Below are 18,538 nucleotides of genomic sequence, written 5' to 3'. Positions count from 1 at the left end.
CACAATAGAATATAACTCAGCCATAAGAAAAAATGAGATCTTGCCATTTGCAACATGGATGGACCTAGAGGGTGTAATTCTAAGTGAAGTCAGACAGAGAAAGACAAATACCATATGATTTCACTCTTATATGGAATCTAAGAAACAAAACAAACAAACAGAGAAAAAAAGAAACTCTTAAATACAGAGAACAAATTGGTGGTTGCCAGAGGGGCAGGGTGGGGGGATGGAGGTGGGAGGATGGGTGAAATTATGACACTCTGGCAGTTAAGAAGTGAAAAAAAGATTGGAGCTGAAGACCTCAAGTGCTTGTTTTTCTACCATTGACCAGACAGCTAAAACTAGTGGCATTATCTGCAGCATCTGGTTTTTATTTTTACTTAAAGATATCTCTTTTTGGTAATACCAAATGGGTTTTTCAAAAAGTCTGGTTTTTCTTGATACACCCTTAAAGGTTTTTAAATTGTTTCATATCTAGCCAAGTTGAGATTTTTATTTTTATTTATTTATTTTTTTTGGAGAGAGAGAGAGAAAGAGAGAGCAAGCCTGGGGTGGTGGGGGAGAGGCAAAGAGAGAGGGAGAGAGAATCCCATGCAGGCTCCATGCCCAGTGTGGAGCCAGATTCGAGGCTTGATCTCATCACCTGAGCCAAAATCAAGAGTTGGACTCTCGAGCAACTGAGCCACCCAGGTGCCCCTAACCAAGTTGAGATTTTAAGCACCTCATTTTTAATTTGTAATAAAACATTACAACTTGATTTTTTTTCAAAAAAAGTCAACAAAATGCAAACACCTATTAATAAAGGTCTTAATAACAATTATCTTCGTTATTACAAAGATACAATTAAGAAAATGAAAAAGCAAGCCACGGACAACCATAAACATTGAGTCTCTCACCTGGCCTGAAATTTGAGCAGATTTCATACTAGGGTTACAGTCAGTCTCTTCTTGCTATGGACTGAATGTTTGCATCCCCACAGAATTCAGGTTGAAAATCCTAATCCCCAGTGGGATTAGGTATTAGGAGGTGGGGCCTTTGGGAAGTGTTTAGGTCATGAAGACAGACCCTTCATAAATGGGATTAGTGCCCTCAGATGAGGCCCAAGAGAGCTCCTTCAGCCCTTCCACCATGAGAGGGCACCCTGAGAAGGTGGCAGGCAGGAAGTCTACAAACCAGCAAACGGGCTCTCCCCAGGCACTGAATCTGCCAGATTCTTGAAATCTGGACATCTTGGCTTTTCAGCCTCCAGGACTGTGAGAGATAAAGGTTTATTGTTTATGAGCCATTTATAGCAGCCTGAACAGACGAAGACACTGTTGTAGTCCACATAGAGCCTTTCTTCAACACCTGACCAGTTTTCAGTGTCATACAGAACTTAGTTCGACTCATTTTGAATAACTGAGTGCTGGCATAGGTCTTTAGAGTTTGCAGAGATGACCAGGAGAACAGATAGTATGTAATCACCACAATCATCAGGAGTATTTAAGAAACCAGGAAATATGTCCAAAACCTTTAGGCAGGAAATTGAAATTCCACTTCTTTATATACGATCTTGTCCAACTGCTGTACAAAAATGGGAAGTATGAAGCAGTTTGAGGCATCTTTTCATGTCTCAAGCTCTAAGAGGATTTATGTTCCCTGGTGTGACCCACAAAAGACCCTGAAACACATTCCTCTCCGTCATCAGGCTGAGCTTACTCCATCAGCCCTTCTCTTCTTTTCAGGATGATGCCAGCAAGCAAACCACCTGTATAAAGATGGAGATGTCTCAAGGAGGGGACTTCGCAGCCTTCCTCCTACAAGGCAAGATTAACCGAGGGCTGATGAGAAGGTTCAGATTTGTAGTCTCTTCCAGATAACCACCTTTTTTCAAACCTTCTATTTAGAAATAATTTACAGGAGAGTTGTAAAGATCGGTACAGGGTTCCCCTGGACCCTTCACCCAGCTTTTCCAATAGCAACATTTAACATGACCACGGTACATTTGTCAAAATCAAGCAATGACATTGGTATAATACTATTAACTAAAGGTGGTAGGATTTTTTTTTCAGATTTTGCCCATTTTCCACTAATATTTTTGTTCCAAGGCTCAATCCAGGATATCATATTCTATTTAGGCATCGGGTCTTCTTAGTCTGCTCCGATCTGTGACAATTTCTCAGTCTTTCTTTGTTTTCACGACCTTGACACCTTTGAAGAATACCAGTCAGATACTTTGTACAATGTCCCCCAATTTCAATTTGCCTGCTGTGTTTCTCATGATTCAGCCAGGGTTACGGATTTGGGGGAGATGCCACAGGGGTGTCGTTGTATATCGGGGGTATGTGCTAGCGACGTCATCTAGTTAATTGGTGTCTGCCAGGTTCCTCTACTGTTAAGATATTGCTTTTCCCTTCCCATACTGTGTTAGAAGCAAGTCACTACGTCCAGGTCACACTCAAGGGCAGAGGATTTAAGCATCCCTTCCTGGAGGCAGGAGAATCAAAGAATTTGGGGGCATATGTTGAAAGCACCACAGTAATTGATAAACATTTGGGGGGAGATACTTTGAGACTATGCATATATCCCATTTCCCCTTAAAGTATAACCCACTAATTCTATCATTCATTCTTGGATCTTACCTGCTGTCATTATTACTGTGGTGATAGAACATCTTTTATTCTTTTATTCAAGTGACTGTTAGCTTGATTTTTAACTTTTAAGTATTTAGACAGTATATGGACCTCTATATTCTTGCCACAGGCCCCTCAAATGTTAAGTGCTTATATACTTTATAATGCTTTATGCATCAAAGGAAGCTTTTATACTTCGTCATATTTCCTAGGCCCCAACAAAGTACCACAAACCAGGTGGCTTAAAACAAAAGATATTTATTCTCTCCCAGGACTGGAGGCCAGAAGCCTGAAGTCCAGATGTCCAGATGATTACGTGTTAAAGGAAACACTTAGCCAGAGCCCCAAACCAAGGGGAAGTAACCCTTCCCAGGTTGACAGGTATTGGGTATAGAAGCTGAGCGTGTTTCTGTGACAAGTTAAAGCCCCACAACCACTTCCATGGGTGGTCATTTCCTCAAATATCAGAAGAATGCTCCGGAGGGATCTCTCCCAATTCTAACCCTCAGCCATACCCATTATAGAGTTATGGACTCTATAATACCGCCTTCCTCCCCTGACGGGAAAAGCTGTATGACAAAATGTCGGTGTAATTTACCACTTGGAACCTAGAAAACATGGGGACCGGGCAGAGCAGACAGCTTAGTTAAAAACTGTAATATCAGTGCTGTGAGTGTGAGGAGCCTGGTTTCCTTCAGAGGGCGGAGGCCTGAGGGGAGGCGCCCTACAGCTCTGGGGGAGTGAGGACTGGCAGCGACCCACTGCAGGACCACGTCTCCTTCTGTTTGCCCAAGTGGCTGTTACAAGGGTGCCTGCTGGGGACACCTGGGTGGCTCAGTTGTTAAGCGTCTGCCTTTGGCTCGGGTCATGATCCCAGGGTCCTGGGATCCAGCCCTGCATTGGGCTCCCTGCTCCGCGGGAAGCCTGCTTCTCCCTCTCCCACTCCCCCTGCTTGTGTTCCATCTCTCGCCCATCTCTCTCTCTCTCTCTGTCAAATAAATAAATAAAATCTTTAAAAGAAACAAAAACAAAAAAACAAGGGTGCCTGCTGGTCCCTGTGCTGGGGGTTCTGAGAAGACAGGCTGTTCCTCACAGGAAACTTGTGGCCTGCTCACAGTTGCTCAATGGCTCCTTGGTTTCCCAATGCAGGAGCTGGAGATATTTGGCTGGATGTGTATAAATTGCCCAAGGAGTCTTGGCTCAAGGAAGTGGAGCACCCCCAACCTGCTATAAATCCAAAGAAAAAAAGACAGCCTCAACCGGTAGGAAATGTCCCTGTTTTCCACTGATATGTTTCTTCCTCCCCTTGACCCACATCTAGCCTAAGTCCTCCTTGGGATTTCAGGACGAATGGGGCCTTATGGAGGCTGTAAGAGAGGACTGCAGGCACACTGGCCCATGACTCCAAAATCGATTTGCTTTGGTTAAAATAAGATATTAAAAAGTAGAGGTGTCCTCAGTAGTGGGAGCCTCACTCTCTCTTGTCTGAGAGTTGCCTCTCCACCAAGACCACTCCCAGGCATTTCTCTGGGAGAACGGTCTTTTGTCCTGATTCCTGCCTCATTGGTAATTTTTTCCCCCATCTGGACTGAAATAATCCATTCATGCCTCACTGAATTTCCCAGATTATGGTATAAACTGGTCGTTCTCAATATGTAGGAATACATTTATTCTTCATATTATTCTTAGAAAGTAGGTGCTCTACCATTTCAGTTTATTTTTTTATTTTAAAATTTTTTTAAAAGTCATCTCTGTGCCCAACATAGGGCTCGAACTCACGACCCCGAGATCAAGAGTCGCACACTCCACCGATGACTGAGCCTGCCAGGCACCCCCATTTCAGTTTAGTTACATGTGATCCCTGGGCCTTGTACTCTGTCTTTAAAATATAGTTCCTCAGTAAATACTGTTTTGAAACTTAATTTGCTTATCTATCCAATGTGCACTTGTTATTTTTTAGCCAACAACAATTATTAATTGGGTGTGCCTTTAAAATGCACTGTATCAGGTGCTAAAGAATTGTGAAATTATTAATACAGGAGAGCGAGACAGACTCACATTCACTGCCGAGCTCACTGAGTGGCTTCAAACGAGGGCCTTTTCTCCCCAGTGAATGTCTTCAAAGTGGGGTGTAATCCTGATCCCTGAAGAGTCACCAGCCCAGAGATCTTCCTCCTCTAAACTCTTACAGAATTTATTTCTTGTACCCCTTTTTTGGCATTTCCCATATACTACCTTGATTTTTAGTTATCCTTTTGTGCATGGAAGTTTTTTTTTTTAGTTAACTAGATGATAAATTTCTGGATTGTTAAAAACATACCTCCTGCTTCTTATGAACCAACACCACAGCATCATACTCAATGCCCCACAGATAGATTTTTTGAGGGCTTGATTTATTATCCAGTTGGGAAAACCACCTTGGAATGGGGATGTTTCTCACCATAATTCACTCAGTTTCCATACACTGAGAAGCCACCAACTAACACCAGTTGCAGGGGTAGTCCTGGTAACTGTGAGTTACATTTAGAGTTGGTTAAATAAAATTGTCAACATGGCCAATATATTTTGCCAATCAGAAATATTTGCTTCAACTTAGATTTTTGGAATGGGCTCCTAACTGATCTCCTTACCTCTGTTCATTCATATTTCTTCCTATCACTATTTCCAGTTTCCCCTCCTACATTCTAAGATCCTGGACAGTAGGGATCCTGTGTCAAAATCCTGCGGGCCTGGCGACCACGCAGATACCAGTCCTCTGGGTCTACAGGATGAGTTCACTACTGACAACAGTGATGGGGAGAAAGAGATTAAAGGGGAGGGGGCACATACATCAAGCCTATTGTGAATTAATTTCTCACTTTTCTCCTCAGAATACTCTTGAACCTGTGACTTCAGAGAATTTAGAAATGGTAAGGAGCTTTAAAGAAAATCTCCAGGGAGATTTAGGTTGCATGCCACTGATTTTTATTTTGACTTGAAATGTACTTTAAATACCAAGTATACTAGTAAAATGTTCCCCCAGGGCACTATTTTCAGACTCTCTGTGACTTAATCTTGTGCCTCATATCCACGGAAGAAGGCCCCCTGTCCTTGAGGATAATTGACCCAAGGCATTTGTCCAGAGATGGGTTTCCATGAAGATAAGGGAGGTGAAATTTCAGGGCCCCTCGCTTGTATGGCTCCTTCCAAGGCCCTGCAAGGGACCCTAACAATGTGTTCACATGGTCATATAGTTTTGTAAAATTGGCAAAAGTAACATTTTAACCACAGTCACTTAAGACTACTCTCTCTTTTTACTCACATTTCCCCTGTCACTATTTACTCCATACTGGGTGGCATTAAGATAGCCATGGGCATTTTGTGCTCAAAATTTTGTGTTCTCTTTTTTTACAAAGGCCCCCAAATCATATATCCTCAGGCCCCATGAGACCCAATTTGCCCTTGCCAAAATAACAGCCCAGTCCCCCAAGCCAAGTTTCCTGAGGGGTTTCATCTTTGTATTGGGATACCTTAGGGAACTAGAGGCTTCCCTGGAGCTTCCCAGCTCTCCCTTTGAGGCCAAGAGCACACCATGCTTTCCAGAGGCTCCGCTCTCAGGAGGACTCAGGCTTGCCAGTAGAGTAGAGGTCACCTCCGCATGGAAGTCTCTCGAGAGCCCTCTGTTTTCCCTCTTTTTAAATTACGTTATGTTTCACATTATACAAACAATATGTGAACATATCATACCTGGGAAAAGCTAGGTAATTCAGAGAGAGCAGCTGTCTCCACAGGTCCTCACCATTATTAGCCTGATGTGTGTTTTCTCAATCTTCAGTGTGTATTTAGATTCTTACCTTCGTTTATCTTAAAAAATATATAGTCTTGTTTTATGGGAATGTTTTTTCTATGGGAAATTATTTCTATTTTTTTGTTTTATGAGAATTTCCTATACTATTTCTATTTTCTTACAACCTTGCTTTTTTTTTTTTTTTACTCATCAACTTATTGGCAAAGTTTTTCAATGTCAAATAAACCTACCTTGTTCTTTTGACCTCTTGTATTCTGTTCCATATTATGGATATACCACAGTTTATTTGGGGTATGAGTCTATTGATGATACTGAGGATATTTCCAATTTATGGCTTTTACATAACACGGTGAAAATCTTTGTAAATTCTTTGTGTACCAGGTGCTTCTGAGCATTCAGGTATGTGCATTTTTAGTGTTAATGTAGATACTGCTAAATTGCCCCCCCCAAAGTGGCATGACAATTTACATTTAATCAATTTCTCCACAGCCTCTCTGACCTTGATATTATTATTATTATTTTTCTTTTTTTGCAAACTGATGGAACAAAATGGCATCTCGTGTAATTTTCATTGATCTCTTTCATATTTTTTATTGGCCACTGAGGTTTTCTTTGAATTGCCTGCCTGTATCGTTGTCTTGTTATGTATTTGCTTCCAATTCGTTGTTTCCCTTTTTCCTTTGTTCATGTGCTTTTCTGTTGTAAAGAAGTTTTAGGTTTGGGATGCCTGGATAGCTCAGTCAGTTGGGTGTCCAACTCGATTTTGGCTCAGGTCACGATCTCAGGATCGTGAGATTGAGCCTCACTTGGGGCTCTCTCTCTCCCCCTCCTTCTGTTCCTTCCCACTGCGTGTGCATGCACACACTCTCTCTCAAAAAAAAAGCGGGGGGGAGAAAAAAAGAAGTTTTAGGTTTGGATACAGTCAGAATTTTCTATCCTTTTTTTTTTTAAATACTCATTGCACTGAAGAAGGCTTTCCCCACCTCAAGGTTATAAATAAGTTCTCCTGTGGTTTCTTCTAATAATTTCAGAGTTTTGTTTTTGACATTTCACTCTAATTCATAGGGGAGCATCTTTTGTGAATGGAGTGAGAAGGGGTCAACTTTTATCTGTTTTTTTCAAATAGCCAATCATCACACAAATATCCTTGAGTAATTCATCTTTTCCCATTTGTTTTGAAATGTGATCTTTTATCATTCCTATATATACGTCTATGCTCTTTATCCTGTCCCATTACAATATTCATCTGCCTACACCAGGACCTTAATGAACTTTGGAGCAAAACTGCTGGGGTTCTAATCTCATCAATGCCACCTGCTTATTTTCTGTTCTATTTTCCATACTTTTGTTGTTGTTTACCTTTGGGGAAATCTCATTGGTTCAGTCTTTCCACTCTCTCACTGAGTTTTTCATTTTTGCTATCATACTTTTATTTACAAGAGCCTCCCTTTTTTTCTGATTGTTTGTTTATTTAATGAATACTGTGCCTTCCCTAAAAACATTTATAATAATTGTTGGTGTTTCTTCTCCATGGATGGTCTATTTTCCCCAAATTGCTTTTTTCTTCCTATTTGTTTTGGTCTCTGGCTTTCCGAAGAGATGCTCTCCTCACTTGTCTAGTGGTACTTGGCTCTCTACTCATAAGAGTAAGAGTGACGGGGAAACTGACAGGAAGCCAGTATTTTGGGCATGGGTGGGGCTGGTTGACTGTGGTTTTGCTAAAGAGTGCCCCAACTGGGCTTTAGTGTTGGAAAACACTCATGTCAGTGTCTTGGACAGCACAGGTTTCTCCTGCTATCTGAAAGGAGAGCATTCCTATGAAACCTTTCCTAAGCCAAAAGTGTAAAGTGAAGGAGAATTAGCATTAATTTATATGGAAAAATTTTTGAGCATTCCCAGACTCCCAAAATAACCTCTCTTAGGCTTTTCTGATACCTTAGAACACATCTTGCTAATGTACGTATAAAATAAATTGACATGAAGTACAGATGCTCACAGATGTTCACAGAGTCAAAAGCTATGGCGCATGATGCCTACATGCTGGGTGTAGCTCCCAGGGAAGGATGTGGGTGGGGCCCCTGCTCTAAGCAGGTGCTGGGTGCCTATTTAATTGCAACTCTCACCTGAGTTGCAGAGGCTTGTGGGGAAGACACCTTGGGGGTGGGGTGGGGTGACTTCTATGTTCAGTATGTCAACTTTAACTTCATTCTGTTGGCTGCGTGGAGTTAGGGAGTCTAAGAGTTTAAATGCTTCTTAAAGAGATTTTCAACCAATCCTGTTGCTGGCCCCACTGGCATTTCCACTCGAGACACCTGGAGCTGACATTTTCTTGAGTCTTAGGGTGTTTGTGGTATAAATCAGATGGCTCCCAGGCTTTCTCCCCTCCTGGTTCAGATCTGATTTTCTTAGGTCTGCTAAATCATTTAGCCACCTGCTTTCCAACTTCAAAATTTTCTTGCTTTGTCTTTTTGTTCTCTTATTCCTTATGAGTTTATTCCCTTTTGAAAAAGCACCTTTCTGTCATTTTAATGGGGTTTCAGGAAGGAGAGGTGTTAAATATTATATGTTCCCATTACCAACTATATTTTCCAGCTAGTTATTGCTAGTGCACGGCTGTATCAGTATTCATCAGGTCCTTAGTTGCAGCAAAGAAATTGGAAGGATATCAAGTTTCCCAAAATTGGAAGGAACCAAGGGAGGGTAGGCAGTGAAAATGCTGTAGCCAGGAGTCCACACTACCACCACTCCTGAACATCACCACCCCCAAGAGACACGGCCACCAAAGCTGATGCTGGGCTTTCCATGATGGCTCTGTCACTGGGCTCTTGACATGGCCACCTCTGCTATAAAAAATTTCTCTACTGTTTCTAGATCTCCGTGTCACTTCCTCAGGAGTCACAGTCTTAGGCAGGAACACACAGCTGGTTGAGTGTAGGTCATGTGTCAACACCCAACATTCCAAGGGACAGGAGGAAGAATCTGGCTCCTTCAGTTCCTTAGAGGGAGACTGATTCTTCCAGACTCACACAAGTAGGGGAGCCCCCTCAAAGTAGGAAGCGTGTTGAGGGCTGGAGAGCCAAAAGGATGACAAATGTCCACTGCACTAGTGCATAGGGAAGCTATTGATTTTTGTATGTCGATCTTGTATTTGGGTCAGGTCAGCAAAACATAGATACTGTCAGGGTCACGCAAGCACAGGGTGAGCACCTAAGAGTGAGTGCCTCCTTAAATTTCATACCTGGGTGCCTCACTTCCATTACCTGAGTCTCAGGACTCTTGGCCTCTTTACTGAAGTCCTAATGGTTTGTCAGCTGACACTGTTGGATTTTCTAGCCAGACAATCATAGACAATCATAACTGTAAATACTGACAACTTATCCTCCTTCAAGTATTTATTCCTCCTATTTACTAATTGTTCTTGCCTTGTTCTATTTTCTAGGATTTCTAGTAAAATGCTGAATAGTTGTGGTGATAGTACACTATCCAGGACCTAACTGGGACACTCCCAAGTGTTTCACCATTGTGCGTGAAGCTTACTGTGGGTGTTTGACGTAAATATCCTTTATCAAGTTAAGCATGTGTCCCTCTAGCCTTTGTTTGCTAAGATTTTGTTGTTTTTTTTTTTAAATTAGGAATAGATATTGACCTTCAGCAAATCCTTCCTCCTCATCTTTTGAGAGGAGTTTTTCTCCTTTAATCTGCTATCGTAGTGTATTGCATTAATAGATTTTTTAATGTTGAAACATTCTTCCTTCCATTCTTGGGTAATCCATACTTGGTAATAATTCATTTAACTACATTGTCAGTTTGCTTTGCTAATATTAAAGTCCTAAGTAAGATATTAGCAGACCAAAATGATAGTTTGGTGTTCATGGGTAGTATCCATGTTCAAACATGAGATTGGCTTGTAGAACTTTTTTTCCTTGTGGTTTTCTTATCAGCATTTGGTATTAGTGTTATGCTAGCCTTGTAAAGAAGGCTGGATGTTTCCTTTTTTACCCTCTAGGTCTAAAAAAGTCCTATATTATCTTTTTAATTTCAAAATTAAAAATATTTTTTGAGCCTATTTCAGTCAGAATTCATTTATTAGTGTAGATATATAGGTATAGATATGTGTAAATATGTTTCTCCTACAGTATAAAAATAAAAACCTGTCTCTTAAGTTAGTCCCTTTTCTTGTTCTTAATGTTATTTATGTGTGCCTTCTTTTTATTTTTTAAAGAAACTGTTCATAGATCCAACTTACTAATTTTAACTTGCCAATATTTTCTTAATAAATTTCACATCTATGTTCATGAAGGATATGTTTCATTTTCTTTTCTTTTTTTAAGATTTTATTTTTAAGTAATCTCTAAACCCAACGTGGGGCTTGAACTCAAACCCGAGATCAAGAGTCACATGTTCCACTGACTGATCCAGCCAGGCACCCCGGTTTTATTTTCTTATAACATCTTTGGTTGTGGTATCAGGGTGATGCTGGCCTTGTATAATAAGTTGGAGTATTCCCATTCCATTTTCTGGAAGAGTTTGTGTAGAATTGGTATTATTTCTTCCTAAAATGTTTGATAGAATTAACCAATAAAGCCATCTAGCTGTGGAGTTTTCTTTGTGGAACTACAAATTCGATGTCTTGAGTAACAAAGGGTTATCTCTTTCTTCTTAAGCAAACTTTTGTATTTTGTGTCTTTTAAGGAATTTGTCCATATTATGTAAGTTGTCAAATGTATTGGCTTAAAGTAGTTTGTAATCCCTTGTTATCCTTTCATTATCTGTAAAATATGTTTTTTAAAAAAGATTATTTACTTATTTATTTTAGAGAAAGTGGGGGAGTGAGCAGAGGGAGGGGCAGAGGGAAAGAAACTCAAGCAGACTCCATGACAAATGCAGAGACTGAGGTGGGTCTTGATCCCCTGACTCCAAGATCATGACCTGAGCTAAATCCAGACTGAGCCACCCAAGCACCCCTGTAAAATCTGTTTTGATGTCATCTTCTTCATTCCTGATATTGGTTTGTTTGTTGATTGATTGATTGATTTGAGAGAGAGAGAAAGCTGTGGGGGGAAGGGGCAGAGAGAGAGGGAGAGAGAATCCCAAGCAGATTCCCCATTGATTGCGGAGTCCAATGGCGGACTCTATCACACAACCCTGAGATCATGACCTGAGCTAAAATCAAGAGTCGGACACTCAACTGACAGAGCCACCCAGGTGCCCCCATTTCTGATATTGGTAATTTGTGTTTTCTCTCTTTTTTTCTTAATCAGCTTGGCTAGAGGTTTGTCAATTTTATTAATCTCATCAAAGAACCAGCTTTTGGTTTCATTTCTTTGTCTCCATTTTCTGTGTTTTCTATCTCACCAGTTTCCAATTTGATTTTTATTATTTTCTTTCATCTGCTTACTTCAGGTTTAAGTTTTTTCTTGTCTTCTAGTTTCTTAAGGTAGAAAGCTAGTTCATTGATTTGAGATCTTCTTTTCTGATATGGGCATTTAGTGCTATAAACTTACAGCTAAGTACTGTTTTAGCTGCTTCCTTTAAATTTTGATGTTATTTTAAGAAAAAAATACTTCCTAATTTGCTTTTTGATTTATTTTTTGACCAATGAATTATTTAGAAGCATATTATTTAGGGTCTAAATACTGGAGATGTTCCAGATATCTTTATTTTTGTGATTTCTAATTTAATTCCATTGTGATCAGAGAACATGCTTCATATAATTTGAAACCTTTTAAATTTATTAAGATTTGTATTGTGCCCAGGATATGGTTTATCTTGATAACTGTTCTATGTGCACTTGAAAAGAATGTGTATTCAGCTGTTGTTGGTCAAGTTATTTAAGTCTCCTATATCTTTACTGCTTTTCCTTCTATATCCTTACTATATTCATTCTGATTTTCTGTCTATTCTATCAGTTATTGGGAGAGTGTTCAAATCTCTAAGATTACAGATTTATCTATTTCTGCTTTCACATCTATGAGTCTTTGCTTCATGTATTTTGAAGCTCTGTTTTTAGGTGCGTAAACATTTGGAACGTTATGTCTCCTTGATGAATTGACCATTTTATCATTATTCAGTGAATCTTTGATCCCTGGTAATATTCTTTGCTCTGAAATCTATTATGTCAGATACTAATATAGTCACCCCAGCTTTCTTTTGATTAGTTTTACAAGATGTATCTTTTCCTATACTTTAAATATATTGTTGTCTTTGTATTTAAAATGAATTTCTTTTTGACAGCATGTAGTTGGGTCTTACTTTCTTATACAATTTTTATACAATTACCTTTTAATTGGGGGTAGTTAGGCCATTTATATTTAATGTGGTTGTTGATGTGTTTGGATTTAAAACTATCACTTTGCTATTTACTTTCTATTTGTTCCACCTGTTTTTCTTTCTTTCCCCTCTTTTTCTGTCTTCTTTTGGAGGTGTTTTTAATGATTCTGTTCTATCTCCTTTGTTGGCTTATTAGCTGTGCCTTTTCCTTATCGTAGGATATGAACGTTTGTTTTAGGGGAGACATTAAGCTGAGTCTTCCAGTTCACATAATGAAGATCAAACCACCCAAACCAGTTACAGGTTAGTATAATTCAACTAACACTCTCTTTCCTTCTGCTATTAATTTCTGTTTTTTCTTTCTTTGCCTGTCTCTACATTTCCCATCTTTCCTATTTATTAGCAGCAATATCTAAATTACAAGTATAATTCTGAAAGGGAAATTTTTTTTAAGTCATAAGCTCTGGGATCTAAAGACAAAAAAATATAAATGTTACAAGGATACAGTTAACTAACAGAATTGGGAAATCAGGACAGACAGACTTCTAGCTGGAGTTTATTCATTTCTATATTCCTGTGTTAGTTCATTCATCAGTATTTGCTGAGTGCCAGTAATGCACCAAGCACACAGATGAGTAAGACACATCTTGTGCTCTAAAAGCTGCAGTTCTACCAAGGAAGAGTAAGAGGAAACCAGCATTGCAGGATATGATATGTGCAGCCATGGGGAACATCTAGGACCATGAAAACATAGAGGAAAGAGTGACTAACTCTGCTCACAGAGAGGCAAAGTCTTTATCAAAGGATGGGACATTTGGGAAGGTTTTGAAGGATACGTGGGAGTAGGTCATGAGGAGCCGAGGAGAAGTCCGAGGAGAAGTCCATTGTAGGCAGAGGACAGAGTCTATCCTTTCAATATCTGTACCAGACATCAAAGATCTAGAATGTTCACTGCAGCAGTATTTATAGAGGCAGAAAACTAGTTAAATGAAATCTGGTACACCCATCCAAAGGAATATTTTGCAACCATTAAAAACAAAGAAGGAAATTCTAAAGGCCAAGAATATCCAGTTCACTCTCATAAAAAGAACATGATGATGCTCCATCAAGATTTATTATAAAGCTGATACAGTGAATAAGACAAGATAGAAAAATAGATGAATGAAATAGAGAGGCCAGAACAGACCCAGGCGTCAGTGGCCACTTGATACCTGAGGGGTGACACTCCAGAGCAGTGGAGAAGGGATGGTCATTTCAGTAAATGGTGCTGCTTGTCCATATGGAAACAAAAGTGAGACTTGACTCCTGCCTCACGCCATACACAAAAATAAATTCCAGTTGAACCACGGAAGTAAATGGAAAGAGAAAACAATAAAGCTTTTGAATTTTTTAAAAAGATTTTATTTATTTGAGAGAGAGAGAGAACGCAAGAGCGAGCACGAGTGGGGGGAGGGGCAGAGGGAGAGGGAGAAGCAGACTGCCCCGCCGCCAAGCAGGGAGCCTGATACAGGGCTTGATCCCAAGACCCCGAGATCATGACCTGAGCCGAAGACAGACACTTAACCAACTGAGCCCCCAGCCATCCCAACAATAAAACTTTTAAAAATTAATACAAGACAATATCTTTATGACTTCTAGGTAGGGAAAGACTTTTTAAACAAAACACACAAAACAAACACAAAAAGCACTTATAATAAAAGAAAAATTTGATAAATGTGGCTACTAAAATTAAGGACTTCTAGTTACCCTAAGACATCATTAAAAGCATGAAAGAGCAAGCCACATAGTGGGAGAAGATATTTGCCAAACACATAAAACATATGAATGGTCCATATCAAGAGTATATACAGAATTCCTACAACTTATTAAGGAAAAGAGATAGTCTAGTATAAAACAGGCAAGAGATTATTCAGATGGCCAATAAACATATGAACATACGTACTCAGCATCCTTAGTTATCAGGGAAATGCAAATTAAGACCATAATGAGCTACCACTCCACACCCACCAGGATGGCAACAATGGAAAAAGACTGACGGTACCAAGTTGGTGAGGATGTGGACTAACCATACACTCTCATACACGGTACCAATGAAAATCGGTACAATCACTCTGGAAAACAGTTTGGTATGATCTAGTAATGTTGATGATAATTTATACCCTGAGACCCAGTGCTTACACTCCTAGGCAGTATGACCAACCATTCCAGCTTGCCTGGGGCTGAGGGGTTTCCTGGGATGTGGGGCTTTCAGTGCTAACACTAGGGAACTCCTGAGCAAACCAGGGTGAAGCAGTCCCCCTCCTTCTAGGTATATACCTGATGGTTTACAAGTAAATGTGCACCAGGCATTTACAGACATACAAGAATGGTAACACTACGTAGCATGATTTTTCAGTAGCCCCCAACATGGAACAACCGAAATGTCCATCAACGATAGAACAGATAAAGAAACTGTCATATATTCATTCACTTGATGGAATACTATCAATGAAAAGGAATAAACTACAGCTATCCACAACAAAATGGCCAAATCTAGGAACAGTATTAAGCCAAAGAGGGCAGACATAGAGTTAACACCGTATATAATTCCATTTGTGTATACAGTTCAAAATCAGGCCAAACAAAGCTATCGTGTTTAGATGCACATTTAGATAGCAGAAGTAGAATAAATGTAACGCGGTGCTTACATAGAAGCCAAGAGAGTGGTTGCTGCTCTTCCCAGGAGGTTGTGACTGGAGACAGGCCTTTGCGGAGCTTCTAGGGAGCAGATGATGTCCTGTCTCTGGACCTGAGTAGAGACAGATGTTTGCCTTGTAATAATTTATTAAGATATATATTTTTTATGCTCTTTGCTGAATGTGTTATATTTCACAATAAGAAAAAGGCTTAGTGAATGAAAACAAGCAACAATGAGGAAGCTCTGTAGTACTGGTATGAAGAGATCTCCAAGCTACTGTGAGTGAAAAATGCAAGAGTGCTAGTGTCTAAGAGCAATTCTCAAACGTTAGCGGGATCAGACTCGCCTGGAGAACTTGTTAGAACCCAAATTGCTGGGCCCCACCCACAGAGTTTCCGTTTCAGCCTGGGGTGGAGCCCAAGAATCTGCATTTCTAACAAGTTCCGGTTGAGCCTGCCGGATCCCTACTGATCTGGGACCACACTTCCGGGAACTACCAGTGTATCATATGTTACCATCTGTTAAGACAGAAGGGGTCTCCTTGTAGCAGCGAATTCCAGAAACCAGTTGCCTCTGGTTGCCTCTGGGGAAGGGGGCCTGGGGCACTGCGGGGCCTCCTGGGCACCCTCCAAAGAGAACAGAGTTCTGAAAGCTGGGGCGGGCACCCAGAAAAATCCACAGTTTTACTGTGGATTTAGGAACAGTTGAAAAAGAAGGAAATGAAAGGTTTCAGGGGAAGTGGAGTGGTAAGAAAAGTGATTGGCGGAGAGGAGGTTTTTGAAGGGCGGTAGTTGGGTAGATGTAAACACAGGTAGGGGGCAGGACTGTTGGCTTAGATGGGCCTTCAGCAGCGGCTCAGTAGTGACCATATCTGGCAGGTTTGGGGCCTTGCTGAGCTGGGAGGACAGCAACGGTGGTCTGAGGCCTCTAGTGACCTCCTGAACATTTCCTTGGCCTCCTCTGCGGATCCCGTAATCCGGAAACAGGAAGTGGTGGTGGGATGGGGCTGTAGGAGCAGGAGGAGGGAGGGCAGCTGCCTGCACTCCCTGAGCAGCCGGGGTCGGAAAGAGGCAGGGAGAAGGCCGAACCCTGGGCTCCCAGATGGATTTCTGAGGATGAGGGATTCCACAGGAAACCAGAAAGCATGGAGGAAGGAGGGAAAATCAGGAAGGGGGAAGTCCCATGGTTTGACCAATTCTGGAATCTTTTCAACCGAGGTACCACATTTAAAAGCCCCCTGGAAGTGTTCGCAAAGGTAGAGGACTATTACGGGCTGGGCTCGGGGCAGAACCACTTCATCAAGGACAGTCAGTGGGAGCAGCTGGCGGCCATCTTCCTGGCACCACACCAGAAGTACCTGGACAAGGAGTGGGAAGAGGAGCCACCCAGGTGAGTAGGCAGAGGCCGCAGGGGCACCCCGCTCCCCGCGAGCTGTGGGGGCACACACAGCAATCGACCCAAGCCCTCGAATTCATCCGAAGTCTAAAAGCTCCTCCCGGTTTAGGGGATTTTTCCAAGAATTTCAGCAGATCTTTTGAAAAGGTGTGTGGAGATTATTCGAATACATTAGAACAGAGGCTGATCACACGGATTTCAAAGAGGGGATAGACATGTATGCAGATGAGGAGTTTATTTTACAATTTTATGCACATCATGTCTTAAAAACTTGTTTTCCTGATTATCTAGACAACACAGAAGATCCTAAAGAGATAAATAAAAGTCACACTATTCAGATTTCCTCAATTTCCATCCAGTCTTTCTAAATGTAATATGTTAACGTATAATTAAAATGCCTTCCTTTGTAACCTCCGGCAGCAGGTAGGGCTCAAGATCCCCCTGCTGTGATTGTAGAAACTGAGCCCAAGTCTTTGAACTTGGTGGAGCTGGTTTTAGGAACTAGCTCTCCTCACAGCTATGCTGGACCTCAAGGAATGTTCTTGCTTCACGCGGGAAGCGAGGCCTCACATTTTGCTGTCAAGCGCACCTCAGATTTTCTCACTTCAGGACACAGCCTCCTAGGGTTGCACCCTCATAGCAGCTGCCAGAGACCTGAACCGGGACCCAGCGAGGTTCAGGGGTACACTGCCTAGCAGGGTAGTTAGGAGTCTTGCAGGCTAGTTGTTAAACTGCCTTCAATGTCTGTAGTGGGAGCCTTTCTACCACAAGCTCTTGTAAAAGCAAACTCTATAAATCAGGTAATTGGTTTGCTTTTTTTCTTAAGAGCAAATTTATTAGCACCCCCCTAGTTGGATTGCCCCCAGCATAAGTGAGCCAAGTCTGGTCACTAAGGGATCTTCCCCTAGGACAGAGAAAGTTTTGCTCGGGCGGGGGTGCTCTTTCCAGCCTGGGAATGACTCCCGCAGCTCAGCCCCCCCTGCCCTCACCAACTTCCAAGGTCTGCAGCCACCAGGACCAGCACAGAGAATGTGATTGACCTCATGGCCCTGTACCCCCGGGAAGGTCCATCCTAAACACCCGTGTCTGGTTTTAGTACCAAGACTCTGCCAGCATCTCTCCTGGCCAAGGAGTCTGCCGGGGCTCTGACTGGTGTCTCTTTTTTTCCCCAGCATGGCCACGTTCCATTTCCTCCTTCCTAGCAGCATAATTACAATGCCAGTGGAAGTCAAGGGCCCCTCAGGTAAATGAACACGACGCAGGGAGTTATCCTTGGCAGTGATCCACTCGAGGGAATGCCTCAGCAGACCCTGTATGTGGGAGGGAATGAGGCGGAAAGTGGGTCGTCAGCTTCACAGCTGGAGCGTAACTGTTTCTGGTTGGATGCACGGCACCTAGATTCCCTGATGACGGAGGCTGGCATTGTCTTCGGGGAGTGACCTGCCACAGAGGAGGGTGTGAGCACGTAGCCTGCCGGGCTGCTTCTGGACACAAATTCATTTTGGAGAAAAGGTTATTTAAAACACCGACAGCCAAGAGGACGTGAATTATCCAGAAAATGTGAAAGCAGCCAAGGGGCAGTGTGACCGTCCTCCCAACCCGGGAAGGTGACTCGGCCCTAGGAACAGCCCTCCCAGGGGTGCCCCCCACCCAGGAGGCACGTCCTTCTGTTGCCTGTTGCCCATTAGAACTGACCACTTTTGATTGCAAAACGACTTCCTCTTGGGCAAACACTTTCCGTACGAACCAGAGGGTACCCAGATTCCTTATGTGATGCTTCTTTCTCTCTTCTTCCCC

The 18,538-nt window shown here is 41.8% G+C and overlaps 1 protein-coding gene across 7 annotated transcripts in view; it reads left to right on the top strand.

Annotated features, from left to right (window-relative positions):
- WDR93 (WD repeat domain 93) overlaps nucleotides 1–18,538 on the top strand; it is a 43,401-nt gene that overhangs the window by 10,207 nt on the left and 14,656 nt on the right. For 4 of the 7 annotated variants that reach the window (XM_078078882.1, XM_078078880.1, XM_036069901.2 and 1 more), the window contains exons 5-10: nucleotides 1,725–1,803; nucleotides 3,762–3,874; nucleotides 5,483–5,521; nucleotides 12,888–12,972; nucleotides 16,564–16,735; nucleotides 17,914–17,984. In XM_078078882.1, the coding sequence (XP_077935008.1) occupies nucleotides 1,725–1,803; nucleotides 3,762–3,874; nucleotides 5,483–5,521; nucleotides 12,888–12,972; nucleotides 16,564–16,735; nucleotides 17,914–17,984 (559 nt within the window). Of the gene's footprint in view, nucleotides 1–1,724; nucleotides 1,804–3,761; nucleotides 3,875–5,482; nucleotides 5,522–12,887; nucleotides 12,973–16,563; nucleotides 16,736–17,913; nucleotides 17,985–18,538 lie in introns of those variants that run through there. The other 3 variants (XM_078078881.1, XR_013450258.1, XM_036069904.2) reach the window with 3 other exon arrangements.

The sequence above is a fragment of the Halichoerus grypus genome, chromosome 8 (assembly GCF_964656455.1).
Source record: "Halichoerus grypus chromosome 8, mHalGry1.hap1.1, whole genome shotgun sequence".
Classification (NCBI taxonomy): domain Eukaryota; kingdom Metazoa; phylum Chordata; class Mammalia; order Carnivora; family Phocidae; genus Halichoerus; species Halichoerus grypus.
Note: the sequence above shows the minus strand (reverse complement) of the source record. Positions and strands in the feature narration are given on the sequence as shown.